The sequence below is a fragment of the Polyodon spathula genome, chromosome 14, assembly GCF_017654505.1.
Source record: "Polyodon spathula isolate WHYD16114869_AA chromosome 14, ASM1765450v1, whole genome shotgun sequence".
Lineage (NCBI taxonomy): Eukaryota > Metazoa > Chordata > Actinopteri > Acipenseriformes > Polyodontidae > Polyodon > Polyodon spathula.
In genome coordinates this window covers 11101652-11126553 of record NC_054547.1, presented here as the reverse complement: position 1 = coordinate 11126553, position 24902 = coordinate 11101652, and the positions used below count along the sequence as shown (strand labels likewise).

At 38.1% G+C, this 24902-nt stretch overlaps 1 protein-coding gene across 7 annotated transcripts in view; it reads right to left on the bottom strand.

Moving 5' to 3' along the window:
• LOC121326705 (glycogen debranching enzyme-like) overlaps positions 1-24877 on the bottom strand; it is a 28926-nt gene extending 4049 nt beyond the window's left edge. Inside the window, exons 1-30 of one of the 7 annotated variants that reach the window (XM_041270102.1) lie at positions 24823-24877; positions 24322-24373; positions 23569-23716; positions 21325-21535; positions 20594-20763; positions 15553-15756; positions 14282-14463; positions 13614-13725; positions 13194-13317; positions 12818-12920; positions 12594-12691; positions 12312-12451; positions 11968-12155; positions 10931-11054; positions 10402-10565; positions 9863-9964; positions 7090-7245; positions 6434-6584; positions 6039-6163; positions 5538-5647; positions 5217-5351; positions 4843-4973; positions 4463-4599; positions 4006-4139; positions 3587-3762; positions 3347-3449; positions 2675-2900; positions 2270-2381; positions 399-534; positions 158-270 (exon numbers count right to left, since the gene is read on the bottom strand). In XM_041270102.1, coding sequence (XP_041126036.1) covers positions 158-270; positions 399-534; positions 2270-2381; positions 2675-2900; positions 3347-3449; positions 3587-3762; positions 4006-4139; positions 4463-4599; positions 4843-4973; positions 5217-5351; positions 5538-5647; positions 6039-6163; positions 6434-6584; positions 7090-7245; positions 9863-9964; positions 10402-10565; positions 10931-11054; positions 11968-12155; positions 12312-12451; positions 12594-12691; positions 12818-12920; positions 13194-13317; positions 13614-13725; positions 14282-14463; positions 15553-15756; positions 20594-20763; positions 21325-21535; positions 23569-23650 — 3949 coding nt within the window. In that variant the 5' untranslated portion in view covers positions 23651-23716; positions 24322-24373; positions 24823-24877. The other 6 variants (XM_041270104.1, XM_041270103.1, XM_041270101.1 and 3 more) reach the window with 6 other exon arrangements.
• Between the last annotated feature and the right edge of the window lie 25 nt (positions 24878-24902).

Below are 24902 nucleotides of genomic sequence, written 5' to 3'. Positions count from 1 at the left end.
ACAAAAGCACACTGATTACATACAGATATTGGCTATTTAGTGTGCTTATTTATTTATGTTTACATTTGTATTCCAACTGCATGGCACTTTTACAATACATACATTATGTGCATTACTTTGTTCACTGGCGGATCCTGACAGACTAGAGCAGACGTACCATCTCTCATCACTGAGACAACATCGTAGGGGAACAACTTCTCCTGGTGCAGTTGCACCAGCCAGCGAACTGCTGATTTACTGAGACCCACGATCTCCACAGCAGACCCGTCCCTGCAATAAAACACACAAAGTTACGGCAGCACTTAAACACATCCACACAGCTTCTGGGCAGAGCTTTAAATGTTAGCTTTCAGAGTTTTCATATTCCTAATTATCTGGGTTAAATTCTTTATTCTTGCCTTGGGGTAGCTGGCATTCCTCTGTTGCGGGCTCTTTCACTTTCTCCCATTTTATCCATCCATGTACCACAATTGTATCGATTTCCTCCAAATACAAAGCCAGTTGCAGAGTCCACTGCAGTCAAGACATTGAAGCCTGAGAGAAAGATAAACAAGATTAATCAATTCGGTGTCAGTACTGTGATTTCCTTGCAAAGTTGAAAGTTAAAAGTTTCGTCATGTGTTTTCAAATATGGGCTGTACCCAAAATAATGTCTCAATAGTTTTGCCAAGGTGGTGTACTTCCTGTGACAAAAGTCAGGCAATGTTTAATCAAATTTGCAGTCAAGAGGCCATAATGATTTTGATAACCGAATGATTTGCTAAAGAATGCCCAGGCTACGTTTATTCACAATTGGACAAATGGTTCCCAAGATATAGCTTAAAAAGATAAAGCATTTATGACAACCCCACTGTAGACAAAGGAGCAGGACTTAAGGAATTTCTCAGTTATCTTTCTGTGATTTCAACTAAAACTTGGAACTGTTTATCATGGAATAATATTGTTTTTAGTTTAATATCTTTACACACAGTACTATATCAAAACACTTCAAGCATATCTGTCAATACTACGATTAGTATATACCAGGGGTGGCCAAACTTCCTGACCCTACGAGCCACATTCCAAAATTTCCACACGGTCGAGAGTCCAAGACATGTACTGTGAATCTGAAATGTTTGGGAGTGCAAGACATTTTAATAACTAGCATTGTTGCGCAATCATGACAGCAAAATACACAAGAAAAAGGGACAGAACATTGCCTATACAGTTTCTGTGTAATTTGTGTTGTACTGTAGATCTAGTGTGTTAAGCTTTAAATGGTATGTTTCCATCATTTCTGTTTATACTTGTATACACACTTTAAAAATACAATATATTCAGTTATTATGAAGCAAAATACAATAACTGACCTGATTTCACCAAAAACACCACATAAAAACACACATTATTGCAAGGATTCTTTTTGACAAGCCTTTCCCTTAAAGATATGAATAAAAAAAAAAAAAAAAAAAAAAGCGTGTGACTGCTGTATATATTAAACACTGTTGAGCTTTGTGGATGACAAATGCACTGCATTTATTTTGAAAAGGCTTACAGTACCTGCTCATGACAAGACGTAAGATATGTAAATATAATATTAATTTCAGACCTGCAATAAAAGATTTAAACATCCATGCTCTAGTCTAGCGCCAACAGTCCAGTTTTATAAAAAGATTAATTAATCTGAATAAGGACGTTTGCCACGAGAGATATTCCATGCTTGCCATACAAAATTTGCTTGAGTTGTTAAATCAGCTTCCTTACTGAACACTGAAAGCAGCACTGCCTTAAGCCTGATCCAGGAGGATATTCAGATGAAAATGTGTTTTCGTGACGTTTGATTTGTTGCAGATGAGACACGGGTTTACTCATTGTTCTCCCAGTCTGGTTTAAAGCCTCATACTTTTGTTTATTACTAGTGGAGGGTTTGCTCAATGTCATTGTCTCCACAAAACGAACAAGCACTTAATTAAAAATTGTGCAATTGAAAGTAAATTTCATATCAGTCTTCGAAATACACATGCGTCAGCGAGCGGTGTTGAAAGTCAACAAGTGACAAAATATCCTTGAGTGAACATGCAGGCTCAAAGAAACAGGAGGGAGAATGAGAGAAGAAAGAATAATTAACACCAATGAATTCAGAGAACACAAATGGACTTTCTCTCTCTTCATTTTTCTTTATTATTCTTTCTTCAGTTAATTCTAGCCGCAAAGCGTGCGTCACCCAGCATTTCACTGGGAGCCGCACTTTAACTGCAAAAGAGCCAGTTTGACCACCTCTGATATATACCTTCATCCCTCATGTGGCGGTCCAGCTGAGACCCAGCATTCCTTTCTCTGAACTCTATTCCCTGCATGTGACGCTGCATTGCCTCGTGGATGACATCATAAAGGGGTTGATCCTGGAGCACAGAGAAAAAGAGCACAATGCTGTAAAACCAAAGAACAAGAAGCATCACGCTTTCTAAACTATACCCAATTGAAATACTAACCTCCTGCTGCTTAATTGTGAACGTACAACTGATGGTTTTGAATTTCCATCTTCAATTGAAATTATTCAGTATAAAAAAAAGAAATTCTAAACTGGAAATGCCACAGGTGATTTAATAAGAACAAAAAACACCAACAAAAGCACACTCAGAGATTATCTGGTGGATCAGAGTACTTATACAGATTTGTTTTCTGCCAGCCTTACCACTGTTCCAGCAGGCAGTGGTTCCGAGTCGTCAGTGGGGTACATTCTGGATACAGGGCACTTGAGAATATCAGTCCCATTTGGAACGATCTTACAGTAGTCTTGGATGCACTGCAGCCACCACCACACAGCATCTCTACAATTGTACCTGGCATAGATACCCTGGCCCAGAAGATTCGGGATCAGACCATGTCTCAACGTGCCAGCAAAAGCAAGGATTATGTTTCTAAAAGATAAAAGAACAAGTATCAGGTGCTGCAGAGCAACACATAACACTGTTAATTATAGAAGTCACAATTAACACCTGTTCAGCTCTCTAGAGGATCTATGGTAATAGTGTCTGCACCATTTGTCTAACAATTATAGGGATTGCAAAATATGTATGGATTCATTTACTGGAATATTTAGTTTTAGATTCCACAATGTTTTCTGTTCAACCACACAGACATCGACAATTTTCCTTCACTCCTTTTGAGCATGTCTGTGTTCTCTGTCTTGGTACGTCCAACTTCTGTGTAAGCAACATAAAGACCTGCTTTTCTTTTTCAAAAAAATACAATTAAAATTGTAAACAGCGACTATCCTGATAAACTGTAAATGTCTGTAACTGACGCAGAAAATTACATTTACGAATGATGCGAGTAAAACGGAAAGGTCCTTTTGGAGCTGTACCTGGCTTCCAGGTGTCTACCAGTCACCAGCATCAGTCCTCTCAGTGCAATGAACGTGTCTCGCCCCCAGGACCGGAAAATACCAGAGGAAAAGTGAGGCAACCCTTAAAGCAAAGAAGCCAAATGTTAACAGCAATGGCACTACAGAAACATGTTAGAAAATCAAACACCATTACATCTGTATTAACCTATTTTTATTTCAAGGGAAATAAATGCATTACATTAGCGGTAGATGGCTCACCGGCAGCTAAGGATACACAGCACTGTTCCTTCTCCTTGCTGATGTTGCTGACGCGGTACGGAACACCCTGCAGTGCAGGGGACAGTGGAGGGAGGTCAGGAAATCCTCCCACTCCACACATCTGCACCGAGCCCATAGCCAGATGCTTCACAAAGGTGGAACCATTCTGAACAAAACTGGGGAGAATTTTTTTTTTTTTACAATAATTGCATACAGTTTACTTTTGTTCTAAAGCTTTTTGAAGGAACATTCCACCTTGTTTTAAGTTTCTATGGAAGGGTGCCATGGGCTATTTTTGGTCTTTTTATTGTTAGGTAAAGGCTGTGGAGAACTAGGATTTCCTGCACAATGAACACGCTGCCATTAGAATTGACATGGTGATGGCATCTTAAATACCAGCTGACATATTATACACCTACCTTGACATCTGCTTCCAGGTGGCATCTAGAAGGCTGGTATAGGCACCAATGAGAATGGCATCAAAGTAGCATGGGATGAGATAGCGAGGAAGGTGCTGCAGGTATGTGAACATAGCCTGGAACCACTTTCCTACCTGGAAGAAAATAGAATGCAGAACTATACTGGAAAAACACAAAACTGCTGCTGGTCTCATTTAAGACCACAACCCATCACTTTATTAAAAGATGACATTTTACACATACAAGTCCTCTCGTGAATTACAAACAGAACTCGGACTGGCTAATTACAACGTTATATAATAATTACTTTTTCTTTCATTTGAAAATTCAAATACTCCCCCTGTGTTTAGAAATACAGTTGACTGAAACCACCAACAAACATGTTTCAAATTTAGAAATGCCAAGTCGATATTTGCTTGAGGATAAATTCCAAGCGAGTTCCAATACTGGTTTGTACCTCTCCCAAGGTTCCTCCGCGTGTTATTAAACGGTTGCAAATATACTCCATCATCCAGTCTCCTGTCCGCAGGTTATCACAGAAAGGGTGACCAAGGTCATTCTTAGGACGGATATCTGCCATTACTGTCATTTGGCCTTTGTGAAACAGGACATTTACAGATGGAAAAAAATATGTTATTTATTTGATACACAACTGCCTAACTTATGAAACAGACATCACATCACTACAGGGCACAGCTTTAAATAGGGGAGGATATTGTATTAATCTGTACAAGTCTTATTTTCCATCACTCATTGCATAATAAAGCAGTTATATTTGGCCAGCACACATCAGCCAGTTGAGCATACACCGTTACACAGTGGGTCCTCATTCTGTACCTTGCAGTCCTGCATATTTGAGAGCCGTCCAGGATGGGATGTTGTAACACCCGCCACCATCCTCTTGCTCCTCCTCATTACAACGGAACAGGAGCACATTCATGTCAGCAAGGGACAGCGCCGACGCAATACTACAATTGAGAAACCGTTACTATAGCTAGCAATGCCGCTCTCTCTCTCACATACATCACAGAACTTTAAACGTGTCTTATACTATATGTATTTCATGCTTTACTTACAAATTGTAAGTCAGAGAAAAAAAAAAAAAAAAAACAAACAAAAAAACTCATCACCAGAGTGGATAGTTGCATTTTCTGTTTGGTTCAGTTAAAACACATTTAAAAATATTAAAACACACATGTGTGATTACTCACGTTGTAAATGGTGTTTTAAGTATGGGGTCTGCGTTGTCATCATGAAGACTGCTCGATTTAAAGTGAGGGCTAAACTGGGCAAGTTGATTTCGGAGCAAGCCGACATATTCCTGAGCTTTTGGGTCCAGACTCACTCTGCAGACAGAAAGGCAATAAAGTGAAGTACTTAAAGAAATGAAAATGCTGCATCAAAGAACATTAAAAAGCTTAAACTGTTTTTACACATGTGGCATTTTATTGTTATTGCTTGGTATATCACAGGTTTGGAGAGTAAGCCATTCACAGACAATGATATCACCTTTAAAAACACAACTGGTTTACCTGAAGACAATCACGCTCCCAGGAGTTAGATGTTCAAACTCGATTTCTTGCACAAATTCATGGGGAACCTTGGCTGTCACTGCCTGCTTTACAATCTTGCTGTCATTTAGCTGTAAATACATAAAAAGGTGAGGAAAAGTAATCACGTATTTTAATCAATCCATCCCAAATGTCTTTTGGTCAGTAACACATTACATGTACCAAGATTACTAAACAGCTTGAACACCAAAACATATTTTAAAAGAAAATGACCCCCTCCTGCACTAAATTGACAAATTTAGAAATGTAAACACTAAGGATTACTAACAGTGAATTGCCTTGTCTGATGCACTGATCAGGGGAATTACAGTAAATGAATAAAAGCAAAAGAAAATGTGATTCACTTTCACGCTATTCTCCAAGCTCAGCTTTTTGACATGCAAATGTGTATAGCAGCCCATTATTCTATAGCAAAAACCTGCAAGATACACCTGTGTGGTTATTTAAAGGGTTTACAATTACCTTAATATGTTCTGTGATCTCCACTGTACCCTCAGGCAGGCCATTAATGCTCTCCTCATCCTTTCGGTAAGGCACAGCAGCTCTTTCCACTGTCCTGGCCTCCAGCACCACCTCTTCTATTTTACCTACAACAACAAAAAATATATTAAAACTGGGTGGAAAAAACTAAAAGTTAAGTAGTTCAATATAAGTTACACATTGTAATATCAGTGAATACATAATTTGTAGCCCTAATAATAATAATAATAATAATAATAATAATAATAATAATAATAATAATAATAACAATACTGCACTTAACATTTAGAAAATAAAAGGGAGTCATGTTTTAATAAAAGCGTTTTATTATTTCTCCCATTTTGTATGTTATGGAAAGGTAAATCGACCTGGATTACCTGGGATGCACATGGGAGGGACATCACTTCTGAAGAAGGAGGTCTTGGGGTTTCTGAAGGCAGTACGTGACACAGCTACGACCGACTGGTGGGAGCTGGGGCAGTGCCTGGTCACCGCAACAATGTCCTCGTCTACCTGATCCACGTACACCTACAGCCACAAGACAAGGTTTTCATGGGAAGAAATTGCAGTTAATTTGTTCCTCCTCAACCTCTTATTTATTTTTTTAAAAGGCATTCACAAAATGAATTCGCTCTCAACCCTTCTTGATCTGTGACTTGGTAAAAACAAAAACCCCTTTCAAGCCCATAACTGCATGTCAGGGTGGGCTTTTTCCATGCAGTAAATTCCTGAAAAAAACAAACAATCTGAAAATCGAATGGAAATGATAATTAAGTAAATCAAGGAAAAGTAACACTATGTACCATCTGAACATGGAATGAAGTCCTTCAAGAGATTTTATATCAGTAATCAGTTCTTGTAACCCCCTCAATCTGTCAGTCAAAGTATGCAAAACAAAAACTCGATTAGAATCTCTGAAAACTTGTAGCTAGAGTAAGCATATTTTTGTACAAGCTTACAGCAAATGGTAAATTAGTTCCTGTCAGCTATTAGCAGGTGTGTGTTTTTCAAAAGGGTGCATTTGAGGCCTCACCTGGCCAAAGCCCTTAGCTGCCAGTTCCTGGTGCAGTTTGTTGAGGGCCACCTTCCCAGCGATGATGCCACTCTGCAAGTTCACCTCCCCCAGGGACGAAGCCTGTGCTTTAGGGTTCCACTTGGGATAAAACCGTTCTTCCTTAACCACAGAGATCTGGGCAAAGTGCAGAACATAGTACACCTGTTAGACATGCACTCACCCCAGCATACAGGTGAATATACAGTAATGAATGAATGGACATTTTCATCTGCCAATAGTTTTTACTGCCATCAAAAACTGGCTCCCAAATTTAACTACTGTAAGAATATAGCAGATGTTGTATATTCTCATTTGTTTTTTTTTATTCTTCTGCGTCAGGAGTGCAGTTTGGACATGGTCTGCTGGCTTACTGTCAACGGCATGAGATTAGCAGAACCAGATACTCCTAACAACATAAAAAAAATGATTGTGCAAGGCGGGAGCCATGCAACATTCTTTTCTTTTTCACACGGAGTATTCTGTGCGTAACAAATATTTCTAAGAGCCACATATGTAAACTGCTTATTAATAACCACATATGGAAATTGTTTGTATTTGAAATGCTGAGACCAGAGCTAGCTACTGTTTTTATTCTATTACTAAAATAAACTATACATTTTTACTAACTTCACTTTAGGGTGTGTTTTCTTATACTACCCTGACGGTTCATATAGTAGCTGCTGTTAATAAAGGAATGTTGTTAATTTCTGTCTAACATGTACAAGTTCCTTGGCTGTTTAAAAGTACCTAGGTTCCTTCATAATATTTGTCCATGAGGAAGTGGTTTACTTTAATACAAAAATTAGTACAAGCCACCCAAAAAAAAAAAGAACAAAAAAAACCAAACACTAACAAGTGTGTTTGTCAATTAATCAAATACTTATTAAAGAATTAAAAGCAACAATTTCTTTAAAAGTGTACAAAAGCACATTCCTGAATTTACTTTATTAAGAAATCAGATTAAAAAGAATGTAAACCGGTTGCATTGCAAAGTGATTATTAACTCAGTTCCCAGAATCACACTACACATTTTATACAGGCCGACACAAGACAGAGACAATCATAGACATACATATCTATCAATCTATATATCATTTGTATTTACCCATGAAACGCACCCTTATCATACAGTGCCCATAGAAAGTCAACACCCCTCTGACCTTTTTTCACATTTTGTTGTGTCAGTGCCTCAAGAGTTTCATGCATTTAAATGAGGATTTTCCCACTTATCTACACACCACACTCCACACTGTTAAGGGAAAACAAGTTTTTATTGAGAAAAAAATTATTAAAAATACAAAACTGAAAAGATCATAATTGGATAAGTCTTCACTCCCCTTAGTTAAACCTTGGTGGAAGCACCTTTGGCAGCAATTACAGCTGTGAGTCTGTTGGAATAGGTCTCTACCAACTTTGCACACCTAGATTTGGTAACATTTGACCATTCTTCTTTAGAAAACTGTTCAAGCTCTGTCAGGTTCCTTGGGGAGAGTTGATGGACAGCAATCTTCAAGTCATGCCACAAATTTTTCGATTGGATTTAGGTCAGGGCTCTGACTGGGCACCTCAAGGACATTTAACTTTTTGTTCCTTAGCCACTCCAGTGTAGCTTTGGCTGTGTGCTTTGGGTCGTTCTCATGCTGAAAGGTGAACTTCCGTCCCCGTTTAAGCTTTCTTGCTGAGGGCAGCAGGTTTTCCTCAAGGACTTCTCTGTACTTTGTGCCATTCATTTTCCCTTCTATCCTGACAAGTGCCCCAATTGCTGCCGATGAGAAACATCTCCATAACATGATGCTGCCACCACTATGCTTCACAGTAGGGATTATGTTCTTTGGGAGACTCGCTCTGTTGGGTTTGCGCCAAACATAACGCTCTGCATTTAGGCCAAAAAGTTCCATTTTAGTTTCATCAGACCACAAAACTTTTTGCCACATGGCTACAGAATCTCCTGAGTGTTTTTCTGCATACTTCAAACAGGATTCAAGGTGGGCTTTCTTGAGTAATGGCTTCCTTCTTGCCACTCTACCATACAAGCCAGATTTGTGGAGTGCTTGAGATATCTGGGCAAAGTGTGCATGCCATTGGCCTATTGGTAGCCTCTCTGATCAGTCTCCTTTTTGCTCGGTCATCCAGTTGGAGGGATGGCCTGATCTAGGCAGGGTCTTGGTGGTGCCATACACCTTCCACTTCTTAATAATCATCATGATTGTGCCCCAAGGGATATTCAAGACCTTTGATATTTTTTTTATACCCATCTCCTGATCTGTACCTGTGAAAAACTTTGTCCCAGAGTTCTTCTGAAAGCGCCTTGGTGCTCATGGTTGAGTCTTTGCTTTGAAAGGCACTACCCAGCAGAAGGAACCTACATGAACTGCTGAATTTATCCTGAAATCAATCATGTGAATCACTACAATTTAACACAGGTGGAGGCCATTTAACTTGGTGTGTGATTTTGAAGGCGATTGGTTACACCTGAGCTAATTTAGGATTGCTATTACAAGGGGGGTGGACACTTATCCAACCAAGCTATTTCAGTTTTTATTTTTAATTAATTTTCTACAAATTTCTAAAATATTTTTTTCACTTGGAAGTTGTGGGGTAGGATGTGTAGATAAATGATAAAAAAAACAAAAAACAAAAACACAACTATTTTAATTCCAGGCTATAAGGCAACAAAACATGAAACATTTGAATGGGGGTGTAGACTTTCTATAGTCACTGCAGCTGTTCTGAACAGGATGTGCTCACTTACTTGATGAGGCACCATTTCATCATATCCCCTTGTACTTCCTGTAGCACAGCATGCCATGGAGACAATTGCTGAACTGGGGAGAGAATCATACATGGAGCGAAGCTAAAAAGAGAAACAAAAAAATAAATAAAAAGGTGAACAAAAACAAAGCCTGCCCGGAGTTATATTTGAAAAGCAATAGCATATCTGAAGCATGGCTGGTAAAACACAGAGGTTTCACTGTTGAATCACTGTCAAGTGGAAGTAGTATAAATGAAATATGTATATTTAAGGTTTTCTGAAATAAGTAAGCAAAGTGGCCAGTTTATGATATGCGGAATTGAACAGAAGAAGCTAACAGAAAAGGTGTTTATTTAAATTAGCATATACTAGAATAAGTTTCCTTAGTTTAATTCAGATCACAATTCATGTATATTTTTTAACAGACCATTTTGAGAAACCTAGAATGGCTTAAAATACATTAGGGTTTGTTAAACACTGGACTCTCGTCTTACAGTTTAGGACAGAAATTCTGGATGATAAATGTACTTGTATCGTACTTGAATAGGGCATTCGTTGTCATGGGTAATGTCCATAAAGAGCGCGTGAGCGATGCTGGGTACTAAAGGCCTCAGACAGGGCTGAAAGAAGGAGCCAACTGGGTTTCCCCCAAACCGGTACACCAGCCTTCCTTCCTCTCGACTGTTAGAAGCACTCATAGCCTCTGGGTGATATATCAAAAACAATACATAGAATAACAATAAAATCAATGAAACCAACAGAGAAAGTCATAACACAAGTTAATAGTTTTAAAGCAATACTGCAAACAGTGTTCGGGCAATACCGAATATAAAAAGCAGACATCTAGTGCTTTCAACTAACCTGACAGGCAGAGATTTAACAAGAGATTTTTTAAACAAAGACAATGAAGAACAGATGAGAATTTGAGTTATTCACGTAACTGATTAAAAAAAACAAAAAAAAAACAGGCCCAAATTATGTAATTGTACAGACTTTAGTAAAAAAGACTGCATTTATGGTTACATTTATCTAACAATAATTGCTCTAAGCAAAAAGCTGCCAGCCTACCTCTTATGAGGGAACTTATTCCCAGTTTAGTCACAAAGAAATTGTCCAGCTCCTCGCTTCCAGTAAACAGCTCAGCCACCACATACAAATCAGGCCGTATCAATCTGGCATGGTCCAGCAAGTACTGCAGTCAGCAAAGCCAAAGGCAGCCATAAAAGCAAGGGTTAAACAAAGAGAAGCAAAGCAAAGTTACCAGAGTGGGCATGAGAGAGAGAGAGAGAGAGAGAGAGAGAGAGAGAGAGAGAGAGAGAGAGAGAGAGAGAGAGAGAGAGAGAGAGAGAGAGAGAGAGAGGAGAAATTTAAAAACCAAAAGATGTGTTGTAATAAAATGAAGGAAGAATTTAGTTAGCAAGTTGAGAAGAAGAGTTAGAAACAAAACAAGACAGCCAAAAGATCAAAAGTTAGAAGCGTAGGTATAGGGACAAAGACAAAAAAGAAACTGATTTAGTTTCATGCTGCATCTATTTGAAGGCAGCCTCTGAGCTGGTTGCGATCAGTACCTCTGATCAAACTGGTAATCCCCAGGCGGTTGACAAAGACATTGTCGATGAGTTCACTGCCTGTAAAGAGCTCTGCTATCACATAGAGATTAGGTCTGACTGACCTGGCCACTGCCAGCATCTCCTACAGATCACAACACAATTCACTCCTTAAGCAACTGGGAATCAATTGGGCAAATAATATTTCTTGCAATCACAGAATTTCTTATCCTTTCATTACAGGAAAAAAAAAAAACAATACTCAAATCGCTTATCCATTTTACAGAGAAGTTTGGTTCCTCAATTAAAATATTAGTTAGACAGTGGTACACAATTGTTACACACCTGCAAAAACAAACAAAAATCTATTTCTGAAGCTTTGTATCACCAAGGTTCAGTTTCACAAAACAAAAATAAAAAAAAAAACTTGGTACGAAAAGGTGTAAACTTAGCAAAGGGTGAATGTTTTGTCACTATAGCTCATCAGTTCTTTCAGGTACTGTATTTCCTTTTGAACCAGTGAGAATAAATACAAACAGTGGAAATGAAGTAGTCTACCTCGGCCACATGGATAGGCGTGGAGTGACAGTTGTCGAGTCGCACTCCACAGAAGTATTTTGCTGTGATTTCGGTGTATTTTTTCATGTGAGCCCAAAGATAAGGGCAGTCCTCAGGACTGTTGCCATAACGGAGTTTGACGCTGTCTCCCCAACAAATTAGTTCTCTTCTCAGGTAAACATCTGAGCCTATTAAAAACACATCATTCTTGTTTACAGATAACGACACACACCAGAAACCTTGGTAACCAAACAGCAATGCTCATAAAAATGAATTTCCGCATCATTCACACTTCTTTTGAAACTAGACAAAGACGGCAGACTGCAGCAATTCAGTGTAGTCACCTGGCTCGGCAAAGTTCCTGAGAGGGTCGTCCGCCATCACCCAGCCATTGTGAGCCAGGAAGTGACACGCTTTGTCAGACTGGTGCATCATCTGCTCCTCCAGTTCAAGGCTCATTTCTTCAAACCTGTATGTGAAATAACTGCACACCAAATATCAAGATTATTACTTGATTACAAACACCTTGAATAGATGGAGGATACATTACCCACCACCTGCCTACCAACCAGCACTTACTGTGCAGCAGTCATAGGAAGCTAAGGATTTAAATATCTGTAACCTACCTTGTTACCAAAGGATCTTTGCGAGTCACTGGGCCCAACTTGGGACCTGGGTCAGCAAGGCGTTCATAGACAACATTGCCCAGAACGCAGTTAACAGCCTGAAAATAAATGTTAACAAATGTTAAGCTAAACGTTGGGGAATTACAATCAACTGCCGATCACAGTCAATGAGTAGCATTGTATAACGACAAAGTCAAATAATCCAATTAGTCAAGTCAGCATACCTGCTCCTGGTGATAGTGCAATTGCTTGTAACACGCTCCATTCAACTCCTCTAACCTCTTATGGAACCAGTTGCAACAATCAAGTATAGCTGACGGCTCATTACTTTAGAAAAAAAACAGACAAAAAAAACCACATTACAGAAGGCCATTAGCATTATCTTATTCATAGGACTCTCTTTTTTTCCAACATACAATTAAATCGTGTACATCAGTCAGATTATTATTATTTTTTTTTTACTGTATCATGTAGTCACTTGTACCAACCACTAGAGGGCAACCTTAAAACTATGCAACCTTACCAACATTCAATATTTTATGCCACAAGCAGAGCTAAAAATGCAATACAACTGTGCAGACCATGTTTCTTGTCCTTTACCTGTTTGGTATGAAGGTTTCCAGTGCTACGTTCATATCTATAGTGCTACCAAATCTTCTGTACATAGGATCCTGAATGATCTTGAGAGGTTTTTTAGGATCAGACACAATACTAATTCTATTGCCTAAATTAAAAGACAAATGTGTCAGTGTTTAAATAATACATCATACAAGAACACTTTCATTGATGTGTTAATATAATAGCCTGTTTAGTTATCTAAATTTCTGAATTAAAAAAACTAAAAACGTAAACTTCAAAACTTTAGCTCTGAATTCATTCCACTACCTCAGATAAAGATGATCCCAAAGTAAAGCTGGATCACAGATTTGACAGTCACACTAAAGTGACCATTAGCACACTCTGTGAATCTTCCTAGAATTAACTTCCAAAACTTTATAGATAATAGTTCTGCATATTCACCTTTGACAAGGAGGTTTCGAAATTGCTCCACAGTTTCTTCCACATTTACTTGGAAAAACTGCCACAGTTTAATCCTTGGGTAGACATCTTCCCAGATTACTCTGCGAATTGCCTGTCAAGAAACCATTATTATTGTTCAACTCCATAACATTGATGCTATCAACAGAATTCAGGCCACTAACATATACAATAACCTACAAAAGATACCATACACAGATTGTAAATCAACAATGTTGAGCCTAGTGTTAAATTTATTGAGAAAAAAAAAACAAAAAAAATGAAATTTTTTTACATGCAAACAATATTTAAAATCACAGTTAAGGTAACAAAGACAAACTTATTTTACAGTAGCTGAATATCTGACTTAAAAGTATATCTAGGTAGAATTAAAACATTGCATTTCGTGCCTGATGACTTCTGTAATAGTGTAGGTTTTAGAATCATGTAAAAAAAGGTGCAATAATCACCATTCAATTGGATAGTTGTTTATCATGACTATCAAACACCTACACCCTATCTAGACACATGATCACAATCTTTTAATATGCAAGTTGTTTGAATAAATGGCATGCTTTGGATAATTGAGGTTGTGAAAATCTTCATAGAAAAATTGGTTTATCAAGAAGTAATTAACTAATAAAAAAATTTAAAAAATCCCCCCCCCTCACATTTAAGTGTTCATCATTCTCAATCAGAGCAGGCAATCCTTTGTCCTTGTACTTTCCATCAGCTACATCACATGTCAGATGCCAGAGAGCCCTGTCTAAGAGCCAGGCTGGTTTCAGGTGAGGTGAGTTCACAAGGTTATAACCACACTCAGGGTGTTCCATAATCCACTTACTGTTAGCAGCTGTAGGTTAAAGAACAGGGTACCCATAGTTAAAATGGCTAAACCGCCAACGACAACCACAGCATTTCATTTCAAACCTTAAATATTACAGTGTACTATTACATGTAAAATCGCATCATATTGAGATTACACATAATCTTGCTTTGACAACTCGTCATCGGTGGAAGAGAGGTGGGATTTTCTGAGATGAAATGCAAGAATAAAAATGCAGTGGGACTCGCAAATGAAAAGCTGTAACTTGTCAGCAACTTAATGTGCACCAAATTTACAAAAAGTAGTTTGAGTGAAATTGATTACTCAATCATCAATATTGTGGATGTGGATACCATTTGTTGACCTTAACACGAAATATTCTACAGTAAATGATACTAGTCCTTGATCTGGTGTAATTAATACAACAGCAATCACATTTACTCCCTCCTAACATCTCTGGATGTCATGGTATTTAAGACAGGCAGTGGGTTATACTTCAAGAGGACTCTGGCATTTACAAACTTTCCAAGCCAGTGAAAATAAGTTGTGTTCTCTATTCCCTCAACTAAAATAAAACAAGCACACATATGCCTGTACACAAATCCCCAAAATGTTATTTTCTGTAACAACAAATACTCTATTCAAAAAGCTATTTAAAATCTCCAACATAGGCCACATTCACTGAGCACCTTTACAGAATGTTCAGTATGCAGCTCAAACACAAAAGCACTGGGCTCGGAGGCTTGACTGCAGTTCCTTTTTAGCTGGGAGACGTGTAATTTCAGATTGGTTTGATATTTTAGGACTATTGTACTGGTACCCAATGCAGACTACAAGCTAAAACAATCACTTGGCAACATCTTCACAGTTCCCCGATCGTAAGATGCAGTAAATATTAACCTTCAACAGTAAACGATTAAAAAAATAGGATGCCATCAGAGCAGATAAAAATACAACTGCTGCAACGCATCAGCCAAACTGTTGGTCAAAACGACAAAGTTTAAAAGTTTATGAACGCTTAGAGGTTTCCCATCCCTTTGCAATACATTAGTTCCATTCCAATAATTTTGCTTCTGTTGATTCTCAATGTGTTTGACCATTGCAATGCATACATACCAGTGTGATTATAGACCACATCAGTAATGCAGAGGATATTCCATTCTATCTTGAGCTTGTCCACCAGTTTTCCAACATCTGCCCAGCTGCATTGTTTCTCTTTGCTGGAGAAGTCTGGGTTGAGCTCTAACTGATCAGCCAGGGAATAGCATGACCGAGACAAACCCAGTGTCTGCAGTGGCGTAAAATGAATCATGTTATAACCTGCAAAAACAGGGACATCAGCGGTCAAATCAATGATGTAAAACTGGCATCAACACTGCAAATGAACAACTTAGAAATCTTTACTACAGCATCACAGGGCAATTACAGACAGGGACACTTCAGCAACAACCTAACTGCAGTTACAGTGCCATACTCCCTCTAATAAAGCATAACTGGTTAACACAGCAATTTTACACATGGTGTAGAGAAGTGACACACAGTAGGTAACAGCAGCTAAAGAAGGTGGTATGGTCCAAATCTTTTCTCCTAAGCAGCTTTAGTTTACCCTTTTTTGGCACACTGTACTGTTTGCTGTGAGTTTCAATGACCTTGCCTTGACTAAATGTATCTGTGAACTGGTAAAGTGATGACAGCACACTATTACAGCGACATGTTTGTGGCTTGAAGCACAATAAACTAAAGTTTTATTTAAAATATTTTAACACGCACAAGTTAAAGAAGTAATGTAGTTTATGGTTCAATGTTTGTGTAATCCGGCAACACGCTGGAACATTCTCAAAATCGGCAGACAATTGAGTGCTGCCGATTGGGGGGCGTTTCCCATAGACATTATATATATATCATATATATACATACATACACACACACACACACACACACACACATAAATATATACATGCACACACACACACACATCTATCTATCCACATACACACACACACACACACACACACACATATATCTATATCTATATCTATATAAACTAGACCTGCCAACGGCTGACTTCACAGTGCAGCTGAATGAGTTTTCGGTCCGCCATCTTGGATGCTTATAGGTCTGCCGCTGAGAGCACTGTAACCAATGTAAACAGGCAGATACGCGCAGCGTTTTTTGGGGTTTCATTTATTTAGCTTCAAATAAAATAGTATTTTTAAACTTGGATTTTAATCTATTAAATTATTGACCAACACTCGCAATGTCTAGTTAATTTATCCATTTAGTTGGAAAAGCAAAAATCAAAACATACACATAGCCTACAAGACATAGCCCCCCTGGCTATATATTAAGGCTTTCATTAAGAATGCTTTCCAGTATTCATTTAAAGCGTATACACTACAATGTTACAATAGTACATAATAAATTACAACAGCAGCTCTGAACAACAAAATATGTTGTTAATTGCAGAACATTTATTACAGTAATGTATTATGTGCTATTGTAACATTGTAATGTGTAGGCTATAAATGAATACTGGAAAGCATTCTTATTAAAAGTTTTACTCGTTGTCAAATATCCACGATTTCATTTAGAAACTGATACGGATTAACAATGTTTATTTCATTTAAAATCCTGTCCTGTCTCGAAATGTCCCGTTTAATTACACACACACTTCATGTAAATGTTTAAAAATGTATTATTCCACTAAGCATTCATTTCTGTTGTCTGTGGTTTACAAATGTGTAGCAAAAACATGTTTTTATAGACAAAAGGAGATTTATTACAGCACTGAAGGGCACTCTGTAGATAGAAACAGAAAGACATCAAAGAGTAAGTTAATATCCTTAGATACATATATAGCCTTGTAGGCCATGTGTACATCTTGACTTTTGCTTTTGCAACTAAATAGATCAGTTAACTAGACATTGCAAGATTTGGAGAATAATCTAATATCCAAGTTTAAAAATACAATTTTACTGAAGGTAAATAAATTAAACCCCGAAAAACGCTGCACGTATCTGCCTGTTTACATTGGTTACAGTGCTCTCAGCGGCAGACCTATAAGCATCCAAGATGGTGGACCGAAATCTCGTTCAAAGTCAGCCGTTGGTGGATCTAGTTCTATACATGTCTGTGGTGTTTCCTTGTGTACATAGTTCCTGAGTTGTAGCAGCTCAGGGTTGGTTTTGTTTGGTAAGAGAGATATACACTGTTTGCATAGGAGTTTGTTAAGAGAGAACGCTGGTCAAAAAGGACGTTAACATTCTGTGTGGACTTTTTTATAAAACAGATTCAGAGACAGAGAGAGAGAGAGAGAGAGAGAGAGAGAGAGAGAGAGAGAGAGAGAGAGAGAGAGGAAGGAAACCCAGTGGGATGCCAACTCAAGGTGAAGCTATCCAGGAAGTTTTAAAAACTGTAAAACTGTCTTCTTTTGTTTATTTTCAGATCCTTGGTTAGGGGTCCTCTTAAGGTTAAGACTCTTTAATTTAACCAAACCAAATACCAGTGTTGGTAGGAGGGGAGGATTTTTCATGGAATTATTTGGATGATTTATGTAAACAAAGTATGATCTTTAAGAATTTATAAAGAAACGTGTGAACAAAAAGACTGTAGAATTATGAAGATTTTGTGAAAGATTAATCAAACTTTTTAGAAACTCAAGTGGTTTTATTCGGTAGCTCACCCTACACTCTGACACCTACAATGAGTTTTTACGTCAATAACCTTTAGAGAAAATGCAGCTAACTGTTCAGGGTCACAAATGAGTAAATAGTAGGTACACTGGATTGCAACAAGCTTATCTACATTGTTGTTTTAAACTTTGCAACCAAGTTACTGTATTACTAAAAGTTTAAGCTGATAAGCTAAATACACATTTACCGAGGAAGAGATGTAAAACCATTCTAAAGTTTTAAGAATCGAGATGCATATAATATGCAAAACCTCAAGGCTTTAGTTCAACAGGTGTTTTAACCCATGCATTCATGAAATATTGAAAATAGCAAAAAAAAACAAAAAAAAAACAAAACCAAAAAAAACCCACTGTAGTAGTTTTGGGCACAAACATTTTTCATTGAATATTTTTTTTTTATTGCTTTAAATGGGGGGGGGGGGGGGGGGGGGGGGGGGGGTTCTCTCAAATTAGGTAATAATGTATTTACATCTAAAGACTAAGGGCCCTAAGGCAATTACAAAACACTTTTGTGGACACAGACTTTGCCCACCTATGTCATTTAGCAACATGTGTTTTTGTGCCCACTCGGCAAGTTAGCGTCAGTGCTTGACATGGGCTGAACTTGGGGAGTGTCCTCATTTAAATAATGTAGCGATTTAGCAAACTATCAACAGCGTTAGCGTTTCAGTAGACATGTGAAAACCGGGTCTAAAGTGTGCGCAAATTACATGGTCGACTAGAAATACTGGTGAAACTACCAGGGAAGCAGGCAAAGAAGAGAGGGCAAAAAGAGAAATAAGAGAAGTATGCAGTGCACACTGGATTGATGTGATATTTTATAATGTGATACTCTGTAATGTGATACTCTGTACTGTGACTTTGTAACAATTGTAAAGTCCCCCTGGATAAGGGCATCAGCTAAGAAATAATAAATAAATAAACAAATAATAATAATATTAATAATAATAATAATAATAAATAATAATAATAATAATAATAATAAATAATTTTTACATGGCCAGACAAAGAGTGGAGGAGGAGACGTCCCCAAATATTTAAGTCATCTGTCTTTTCTGAGCCAGTCTGACACACAATGTATGCAGCAATTTCGCCTCTACAGACGAACAATCACTGACATCTGCCAGCTGCTTCAGACTGACTGACCTGGAAGGAGACATGCGGCGAGCACATAGTTTGCCTGTAGCACTAAGGTACGTGCACCACCACAGAATAGACACTTCTATGTAAACTGTAAGGGGACAAATTCTGTCAACGTGCAAGTAGCATGTGATCTGTGACGCAATCAACTACATCACACATGTGTATGCAAACTATTGTTACTCCGCTCATGACTCGTTTATCCTTGCTAATTCTCAGGTGGCAGCTGCATTTCAGCAGTGTGACAGTCCGACAGTCTGGTTGATAGGGGACAACGGGAATCCACTGAAGCGGTGGCTACTGAGACCGCTGCGCAACCCCACGATCCCGGCCAAAGGTATAATTGTATCTTTAAATGTGCTCATACTGTAACTATGAACATTTTGAATCCTCAAAATGTGAATCCGATGTTTGGAACACTACAGTACACTTCTCAGAAGGTTAGCAATATCATCATGGCTTCTTGTGTTTTACACAACACAGCTCCACGTAATGGGGTGTTGAAATTAGAGGAAAGATTACAGGGTTTGAGGAAAGCAGACACTGAACTTGAAGCACCAGTGTTGGAGGTTGCAAATGCTGCAAGTGCCAGGCAGGTCAGACAAGGACTTTTAGACAGGGGTTCGTAGGCATGCACGCGGACCAATAAAAAAAAACAGACTTTGTTATTATTGTATAAGACGCAACTGCATGCCACCAGTATATTTTTTAACAGGAAAGCATTTGTAATAAAAGCAGCGGCAGTGCTCATGGTTCAAAGGTAAGCCGTACATAACTTAAGGAAAACTCCTGATTATATATTTTTGCCCCCACTCCATAGCTCACTCACTTGCTCAGCAAGCTAATATTACTTCATTTTAGCCTTGCTTGAGGCGCTTGTGTCTTCTTCCTTTTTTTTTTTTTTTTTTTTTTTTTTTAGTTTCAAAATACCCTGTTTGCCATTGCAGACGCACAGATCCTCTTAAAGGGAATGTTGAATCCTTATTGGTCGTAACCTTACTCCCCCCCACTGTGCTTTGATTGGCTGGGTGTTAGCCCACACATGAGTTGCCCTAGCGACCTAGCTGCGCACATATTTGCTAAACAGGGCTCTAAGGGTTAACTGTCAGTGTTAGTATCTGCTGACTTCTGTTAATGCTGCCTTGCACAATTGAGTGACCGTAAGCAATACAATTTTACCTACAATAAAACTGAAATGCCACAGAAAACAACAAATACACAAATACACACAAAAACATTGCAACAATGTCCAGCTACTGTCCACAACATACAAATGTGTTTGGTTTGGGCAGACCAATATTAAAACAGCACTGCTCATCTCTGTACCTGACTCTTTGGCAACTCGGAGTCTGTCTGGCCACTCATCTAAGGGTCCTAGGCACTTGGACAGGTATGTCTGAATACTGATGCAGTCCAATGGGAGAACATGGTTATCAGCCCCAACTCGCAATACAGGGTCAACCACGATATAGCCTCCTCCATGCTTGACTTCTTCCCTAGTCAGAGGAAAAAGACCATGGGTCGTTTAATTACAGTATACAACTTAGTCTTATTATAATAAACGAAAATATTCCCGCACAGTATGTGAACTTACAAGAGGTTTGCAAAGTATATTCAGGATACAGTATGGAATTCAATACTTTGTGTTCCAATTAGCATTAAATATTCTGGATTATCACAAAAGAACAGGAATATTTCTATAGATTCACAGTTTTCACAAGCATACTAAGCATGTTCAGGAGCTAGGGGATCCTAATCTGGATCATGGAGACTAACTTTTCTATAATCTTTGGTGTCGGCTATATCTTGGGATTGGAATCACTTTCCTGAATTTTATTAAACGTTGAATGGTGACAGCAGTTCTGGTCTAACTGCAGTGTGTTATTTACATTACTGGCAGAGATCACTTCTTAGCAAAAAATACAATATATTACATTGGCCATATGTTACCCATTTCATTGAAATTACACTCTGAATTTTAATAGGCAAAGCATTAGGCACATTAATCAAAATAAAATGAAAAATAAAAGAAAGTGAAAAACATGATTGAAACTCACCCATTATCAAAATGATATTCATAAGATCCTGCTACCGTTAGATCAAGTTTACAGAATTTATCAGAGTCATCTTCCCTGCCTGTTGGGTTAATCCACTCCAAAGTCCGAAAAGCCTGTCGGTTAAACTTCTCTCCGGGGGAGGGAAAGTTAGTGTAAACATTCACAGCTTTTCCCTGCAAAGTTGGACCCAAGCGGAACTGGAGCTCATACCCTGAACACATAAACACAAAGACATAGAAATATGTGATCAGTTCATGCTGGATAGTAGGTGCCTGCTTTGTGTTTTTGCATGTCTTTAAATGAAGCCTCAATCCATATTCTGTTTGCTGGGCCGGATTAACGCACAGGCAAACTAGGCACCTACCTAGGGCCCAAAGTCATGGGTGGGCCAAAAACGAAAAGTTTTTATTTATTTATTTTTTAAAAACAGATACAGAATTGCGCTTAAACTGGGACAACTTCACTCACTGACACTTCAGCCGAGGCAGTGTACCTCAATTGTGTTCACACAAAATCAAACAGCCTGACTGGGAACTTACGGTCTAGCTCAATTTTGCACGGCGACACAAGTAAATTCCAGGTCAGTCAGTTAGATTTTGCTTGAATACAACAAACAATTTATTTTTCATGGGCAGCAAAACATATACACAAGAAACAAGAAGACGACTGAAGGCGGAGAAGGGGGGCATTAGAAATATTTTTACAAATCTGTGCTGAAAGCCCCGAACCGCCGAAAACATTATCTCCAACCCTGGAGAAAGCGCACTTTAATGAAGCGCGTCAAAAAACATCTCCGATCAACAGTAAAGCAAGGAAAGCTCACTGCTTTTGCTGTATTGATGATTGAGAAAGATGTAAGCCATGTCAAACTGCATTTGGTTTAAGATTGCCAACTGTCCATTAAGGCCAGTCAGAAAAAAGAAAAGTCACATTTTAACATTAACACATAAAAAAAAACACATTTTAAAAAGTCAGTTATTTTGAAACGAAATAAATCTGGTATATTTTGTATTGCTTGCGGCTGCCCCGATCAGCTCGAATGACATATACAGTGGTTTGCAGAAGTATTCACCCCTACCAATAATGTTATATTTTGGTGAATTACAAATAATGTATGCACAGTTTTTCAAACAATTTTTTTTTTTTTTTTTTTTATTCAAAGCTGTAGTGGTTAAACTGAACACTTATATGAGGAGGAGGTTAAATGTCAGCAAAACTTGCAAAGAAAATGTACCAAATGAAATTTACTGGTTGCATAAGTATTCAGCCCCGTAAGTCAGTACTTGTTAGAAGCACCTTTTGCAGCAATTACTGCTAGGAATCTTTTTGGATAGGTTTCTACTAGCTTTGCACAGGTGACATTTTTGCCCATTCTTCACAGGAAACTTGCTCCAGTTCTGTTTCGTTTGTTGGGGATCGTCGATGGACTGCAATCCAAGTCTCGCCATAAATTTTCAATAGAAAAATAAGCATATACTTTATTATCCATTTTACTGCAAGTTAACATCAAAATAAATACATGTTTACTTTGACTAAACAAAAGGGGATGAAGGGTAATCGAAATCCTTTAAACATAACCAAGATAAAGCCGTATTCAGGGGCAGTCATTTCAAGAACAGTGTGCCATAACATTGTAAATGTCGAACTGTATTTATATATAGTATGTTAATCTACCAGGAGTAATGGCATTTCTATAAATAGTATCAGCCCAATACTTCCAACATTCTTGACAGTTCAATCTCTATAGGGCATGGAAGTGTTACATGACATTCTAATGCTGACAGCAGCATATGCTGTTAAGTAGATATTCAGAGTTTTACAAAGTCAAAGCTGGTACCAATAGTAAACCTGTTTAAAGATGCTGTCCTAGGAAAGGAATAGAATGTTGGAGCACACTGCCATGTGAATGCAAAGTCCCTACAGAATATACAATTTTAACACAAAATACATGATCATTAAGGATTTAGGAATTCTCTGCATAAGTTAAACAAATAAAAAACTGCTTGAATCAGACAGCTTTCATATTATACAAACTAAAAACAACCCTTTATCCACCAAAAACAACAAAATAAAAACAAAACGCAAAAACACAACCAGGTACAGAACATTCTTGAAAAGTTATTGATTTTGCAACATACAACAGACACTCAAAACATTTATGTGGTATTACTGGCTCCTCTAAGCGTTAGCTCAATTATAGTGGAAAACAGCACGACAGCATTCAAGGGAAAGTGTTACTGGTACCTTGCTCCAGTCTGAAGAGGGTCCTGTCTAGCTTCTCCATTTCGTTCAGAAGCAAAACCCTAATTTGCTTACTGGACCCCATTTCTGGTTTTCTTGGAATTGGCCTCTTACTTGCAAGAAAGAACGCACGGGGTTTTTATGGGACCACCTAAATGAAAAAGAAGACAGTTACACCTGCGCTATTAGAAGAACACGTGGAAATAATCATGAAAAAACGTTTACAACCTACATTTTGTAAAACATATTGAATAAAACTGCTTAAAAATAAAATTGAAAAAGTAGTCCCACAAAGTTAATAGCCGCGTTACTACTTTTTTTGCGCGATGATAGGTGTAACTCAGGATTCAGTACTCTCACTGATATCTGGTCATTAGGTAATAATGTTTTTTTCTCGTCATGAACTACAAAACAATATACGTAATTTTTCAATGGGAAACATCCAACGGCTAGGTACGGGTTTCCCTTTATAAAATTTGCGACACTTGACCGCTCCCAGGAGCGTTCTTGTGAAGGTGATGCTAGGATCACGCTCAGCCTTTTGAGTTAGGAATGTTGGTCCGCAACTGACGTGCTGTCTGTAGTGTACAGACTGTAGTAACTGTTTCTGGACAACAGCTAAACCAGGGCAAGCAATAGTCACTAAATGCCAATAGTGTGGCAATGCTCCTTCCTACAAATAGCACCGCATCAACACCAATAACATTTATATAAACAAACACCCAGGCAGTGTTACAAAAACATTCTCAATTGTACCTCTCACCGTTGTGGTCTTCAATCGCAAACGCTTCTTTTTCCAAAAACCTTTCTGATCAAGGAATCAAACAGATTTATTTATAATTATTATCATTACGTACACTAAAGTCAATTTGTATTATCCTGTACACAGATCCAGAACACAGGCACTGTCGCCTACACAAAATACCCCAGACACTGATGACCTTTTGCAGCCATCATCCACAATTAACTACATCCGCACAAGGTCAGGTATACCGATCCAAAAAAAAAAAGGTCATGCTATTTTCCTTTACTGTGCCGTCGTAGCCTTATTATATAATTTCAATTCCAAGTCTGCATTGCAAACATTGCTCCAGAAGTTAAAGGCTACTTGTAATTAATATAGTTTTTTCTCAATTTATCAACAAAAAACCCCCCAAAAAAACATAATTCTAAAAATGTATGCATTGTTCCACAATTGCCTGTTAAACACCAAAATCAATGCAATGAAAGTGTACTCAATTCTTCAAGAGTACATACGTTTTTCGTCCGGCTTCGTCTCGAGCCGCAGCAGTGCAGCAACAAAAGAGGCGCGGCGTGTTTTTTTTTTTTTTTTTTTT